Here is a 5262-nt window from a genome sequence, read left to right on the forward strand (position 1 = left end):
TGATAGCTATCAGAGTGACAGAGGACAAGTGCTTCGTCTTCCACATCTGGAGGCCTGCGTCTTCCCCAGAATTTCAAGCTAGAATCCTGAGCATGTCCCTGATTGGAACAGCTCACATCATATGACAAATCCCTAGCTAATCACTGTGGCCAAGGAAATAGTTATGTCAATTGGTTTATACCATGTCTGGAACTGGGGATGGAGTCATTTCATGAGAAGGACAAAGATTATGTAGAAGACAGGTAGATACTAGTAGGAAAGCTGGGGAAATGGACAAATGAATACTAAATGTTCACTACATGGACATCTGGTCTGAAAGACAACAGCAAATCCGGTGCTGTAATTTACTGAAAATCATTGTTGGTATTACTAATAGTTTCTGGATCACAAACTAACAACAGCAATAACAACAAAATTCCAAGGCCAGTATGTTTCTTTATTATTTTGTGTTTGACTTAAGATGGTTGAATGATTTCATTTTCAGTTATAAGCATTACATTAATTCCCATGCAAAAACCCAAGACCGCATATGCCGGATTTCAATTGGCCAAAATCCAACCTGTGAGTCTGGACATTCGAGATCAAATCCAAAATGTTGCTCGACCTTTCCAATAGTAGACATCATGGTCATCCTTTGAGATATCAGCAGGGCCCCTGACCTCTCAAACACCACAGTTTGCCATGAGTCCATACCAAAACAAGGAGCCAATGCCTTGCGGTATCTAAACCTGGCAAGTGATTTCATTCATGAAGATAAGACACCTCCACACGAAGCTACCACCCACAGATATGTCCTCGTTCCTGTTCTATAGAAACACCTGCTTTTGAACAGGCATGCTATCTTCTATTTGGGGATTATAAATCCTTTCTGCCAGTTTTCCCCACAACTCCCAGTAGAAGCAAAGAGACTTTACAAAAAAAGCTTACCTCTATAACCCCAAAAGCAGTACATACAAAGACACCTACTCTATCAAGTATATATTTTCTCCAGCTTTGTATGGTCACTAAGCAGGTGTAAAGCTTCACAAACTTCTCTCAGTGAGACAGGAACCAGGAATATCAAAGAGGGCAAAACAGGACCCCACAATTAAAGGAGAACGAAACAAATGCAAAGAATCATTCTATTGATTGAGAGAAATGTGCTAAATAAAAAAAAAAAATGATAGCATTTCAACAGTGGATGTCAATTTATATTGAAACACACACATCGGAACTCTGACAATGGCCAAGATTTCATTAGTGCAAATAACATATTATAATGGTATGTTCTTTAATAGGATTTAAATAAGGCTTCAAATAATTACACACGCTAAAACTACCATTTGGAAACCTTAATTCTGTTTGGAAAGTTGTCAAACACAGCCTCCAAACCATCCAAGGTTCTGATCTGAGGACAATTACATTCAATGAAGTTGCTCCAAAACACAACTGGTAGCATTATCACTTTCAAAGTCTACATTGTTTGGTGGAAAGAGGGAAACTACTCTGGTCACCGGTCAAAAGAAAGAAATCCAGCTAGCATACCAGGCAGTTTCCAGGTTCAGATGATTCTCAAATGTCTGTAGTGATGAAAGCTCATTAAAAAAAAAAAAAAAAAAAGAATCCTGAAGCGTCAGAAAGAGATCTGTTGCCCTATCCTCATTAACAAATTTGCACAAAGCATGGAACAGTAAAAAGCAAGAGAATTCATGGGCATTTTCATCTATGGCTCAAGTTCTCCTTAAAAAAACCAAAACCAAAAACAATGTGACAATAACGACAAAAAGTAAACAACAAAATCAGAGGCAGAATATGAAATAGTAATATACTGTTTCAGAGCCTGCACTGTCCTGCAGAACCAGGAAACTTAAAATGTGTTCTTAACAGATCCAATCTAGGCTGGATATGTAAAAAACGGAAAGTCGGCATCACAAACCACACTACACATTATGAGAGTTTTAGAACCAGGAAAAAGAAAAAAAAGAAAAAAGGCAGCAAAATGCTCAGAAAAATTTATCATCGATTCTGAAATGGGGCCTCGTGACATCATCAGGGTTAATAAAGACAGAGATGGACTTCCCCGGGTTCTCAGTCACTAGCTGTTGCAGTTTTTTGGCCAAACGGTCATCGGGCTGGTTGGGGTCCCCTCCGTCGGACTGCGGGGAGGGGATGCTAGTGGTGCTCCCTCGCCTCTGGAGCTCCAGCGTCAGCCGGTTGGCCGCCTTGACGTGCTCGATGGCAGTGCGCAAGTGCTCGGCCGGGTCTGAGCGGACAGAGGAGAGCTTTCGCGCGTGGAGCATGACGGTCTCCTCCGACAGGTGCTCCAGCATGTTGCACTGAGGGATGAAATAATTGGGGCACATCTTGTTGACCAGACAGTGTTGGAGGTCATCAATGAGGCCCAGCAAAAAGTGGGCTGCATAGTCTTCTTGGGCCAAGTAGTTGGCAGGAAGTCTGTCACAGGCCCAGAGCATCATGCTCCGCAGGTGATAGGGGCTGATGGCCTTGGGCCGGGACAGGAGTTTAATGATGATGGCTTTGCACGCCTGGTAGGCCTGCATTAGGCTACTGGAGATGCACTTCTTCAGCTGCACCTCGCTCCTGGCGAAGGACAGCCGCCATTCATTGTCCTTCTTGCCCTTGTAGGAGCAAGCAGGCACCAAGTAAAACCCACTGATGACCTCTTCCTCGGTGATCTTCCCATCCCAAAAGTGGTTCTCCATGAGCCAGCTCTGGGCCACTGCAGGCCAGCCTTTGAAAGATACCACGGGGACAATATCATACAACATGCGACTGCTCCCCACACCCAGGATGATGGAGATTATGGTCCCGTTCTTTTCTACCTTTTCCACCTTCGGCATCCCTCGCTGGGGTTTCTTCTGGATCTCTGATAGGACAATGCTGATGGAGTCATAGAACCAGTCGGCCACTTTGGTTGGGGAGAAGAAGTAGTTGGTGGCACCATTGATGTGATCCACAATGGTGCAGCAGTCTTTCCACTTACTGATTGTCCCCTCATCAAAGAGCCGGAGGCTCAGCCAGGAGTGGCACAAGGCTGAGTGGCGCATATCGAGTGTCACAGGCTGATTACGGTCATGCAGCTTAAGGGCTGGCACCAGAAGAGTGAAGTCCATATCATAGTCTGTCCCCCGGGCATAGACATTAAGCTCATCTAAGTCCAGGTCCACCACGCCTTCCCGGACTCCCCCAGAGAGCAACAGGTACTCATTGGCCACTGGAAGTTTTTGGTCCAGCTTTTGCACCATTCCTAGAAACAGAAAGAGAAAACACTATTATAAGAAACACAGACACCAGAGTCTTTTGCATCAGAATAGAACATGTTGAGTTTCTAAGACCCACTATTCATTAGAAGTACAAAATCAGATTTTAGGCTGCTACATGGGCCCAGTCAGCAGTATACTTTGTTCTTTCTCATCGGTGATAGAATACATCCTTTACCAAGTGGGAGAATTATGACAGATTTTCTTTTGTGGCAAGAGCAGTATCTTTCTTAATCATAAACCAGGGCTCTTCTTCCCCCGGTCATCACCTTGGTTAGTGGCATTGCCATCCATAGGTCATTCAAGCTGAACACCTCAGTAAGCTTCAAGTTTTGTTGGCTTCTACAGCCAAACTTTATCTACATAACCCCTGTGACATTTCTCACTCCTTGCCTGTTCTCCATCTCTGCTGCCATCATATAAAGCCAGGCTCTTTTATCTCTTGCCCAAACAGCCTCCCACCCCTAGGCTCTTCCTGTTTAAACCTTCCTCTATCCTGGCGATTCTCAGTGTGGGCTGTGGACACTGAATGTGGGGCACTGTCAGGGGGTAGTGAGGTCACAACTCTTTCCACAATAACACTAACACGTTATTAGCCTTGTTTACTGTGTTGAAACTTGAACTGACTCTTGATGGGACAAAAGCAAATGGCGGGTCAAAGTGCTAGGCCTTCGTGAAGACAGTGGCACCAAATTTACAATGGCAGTCACTGGACTCTTTATTGATGACATGTACTAGCATTTAAAAAAAAAAAAGTTCAGTTGCACTGAAGAAATCCCTAATGGAAAAGAAAAATGGGTTAATTTTTCTTAAATCCCAACTCTAGAGCCACCTTTCTAGTGTTCTGTGCAACAAAATGGCAAGTGACCATAGAGCGCTTCTGCCTCATACTGAAATACAAAAGCTGTCTTCAAGAAAAGTGCCCTGTGTTGGAGCTGTGGGCTAAGTTAGCAGCTTTGTTCATGCAAGACCATTTTTACTTTAAAGAACAACTGATCAACTATGGGCATTCAAACTTGGGTATCTGCTAGACATTTTCATTAAAAAATGAACAAAGTTAGCCTGTCTTTGCAAAAACAACTAAAATATTTATTGACAATGAAAAAAACTGGAGCTTTCCAAAAAATGCTAAATTTTAGAAAACTCATTTCTTGTACCATGAGCTTAGTATCTTCCCAAATGGTATGTGTTCTGGTAAGATTGGTGGTGACATAAAAAGTGTGATTTTTGGATGCTAACGTGAGCTCTTTAATACGGACCACGTATTAGGCAGGCATTGGGCTCTGCACCCAGCAGGTGCACAACTGGAGCTAAGACTGGATGGCAAAGGAACAAACAGAAGGAATTAATGGGACTTAACCATGAAGAGCTTAAATAATTATGGACTAAATGTAAATGACTGCTCCATTGACATACAAATGTCCCCTCCCTGCCAGCATCAGTGACTTATTTAATCTTTTCTCCAAAGATCGCAAAGAACTATCGCAAACTACAATTCCCTTATTCACCACAATTACTTTTAATCAACATAGTTTATTATTCATAGGATAACTCCAATGCAAATAAATAAGCCTTGTGTATGTGTTTATGCTACCATTTTATTTCAGGATTTAATACTCAAATGAAATAAAAATGTGCTCTTTTCATTCTTTAAAATCCTATTTTCCAAGCCATATTAACCATGAAAAACTCTTATTTAGTACCATTTCCTTACATATAACTAGAAATATAGCAAGCTATCACTTTTGTTTTAAAGCAATCAAAAACTATCCAACTTTAAAGAATCCACAATTAGTCAGAAAGAGAATCCAGCGTACCTGACTTCTGAGGCTGTTTTTTACATGCCTTGTGCTATGCCACCCAGATCCCTTCTCAATAAAGGACTTCGTGTCTCAGTGGCTGGGAATCTGTCAATGCAATCCCTTAAAGATTGGCTGCAAAAAGCCAGCTCAACCACAGTCATGTCCTGTGTCTGGGGTGAGGGTGGGGGATACACATTGAT

General features: G+C 42.5%; 1 protein-coding gene across 1 annotated transcript; it reads right to left on the minus strand.

The window, feature by feature from the left end:
• Window positions 1-415: 415 nt before the first annotated feature.
• MB21D2 (Mab-21 domain containing 2) lies at window positions 416-4989 on the minus strand. Its single transcript, XM_081811456.1, has one exon. The coding sequence runs from the start codon at window positions 3243-3245 to the stop codon at window positions 1983-1985; it is 1263 nt and encodes a 420-aa protein (XP_081667582.1). The 5' UTR covers window positions 3246-4989; the 3' UTR covers window positions 416-1982.
• Window positions 4990-5262: the final 273 nt, after the last annotated feature.

Source organism: Leptonychotes weddellii, unplaced genomic scaffold (assembly GCF_054177405.1).
Source record: "Leptonychotes weddellii isolate Sample4059 unplaced genomic scaffold, ASM5417740v2 HiC_scaffold_7770, whole genome shotgun sequence".
Lineage (NCBI taxonomy): Eukaryota > Metazoa > Chordata > Mammalia > Carnivora > Phocidae > Leptonychotes > Leptonychotes weddellii.

What these genes read in the sequence shown, in the direction of transcription:
- MB21D2 (XM_081811456.1), bottom strand. Translation starts at nt 3,245, where the DNA reads ATGGTGCAAAAGCTGGACCAAAAACTTCCAGTGGCCAATGAGTACCTG.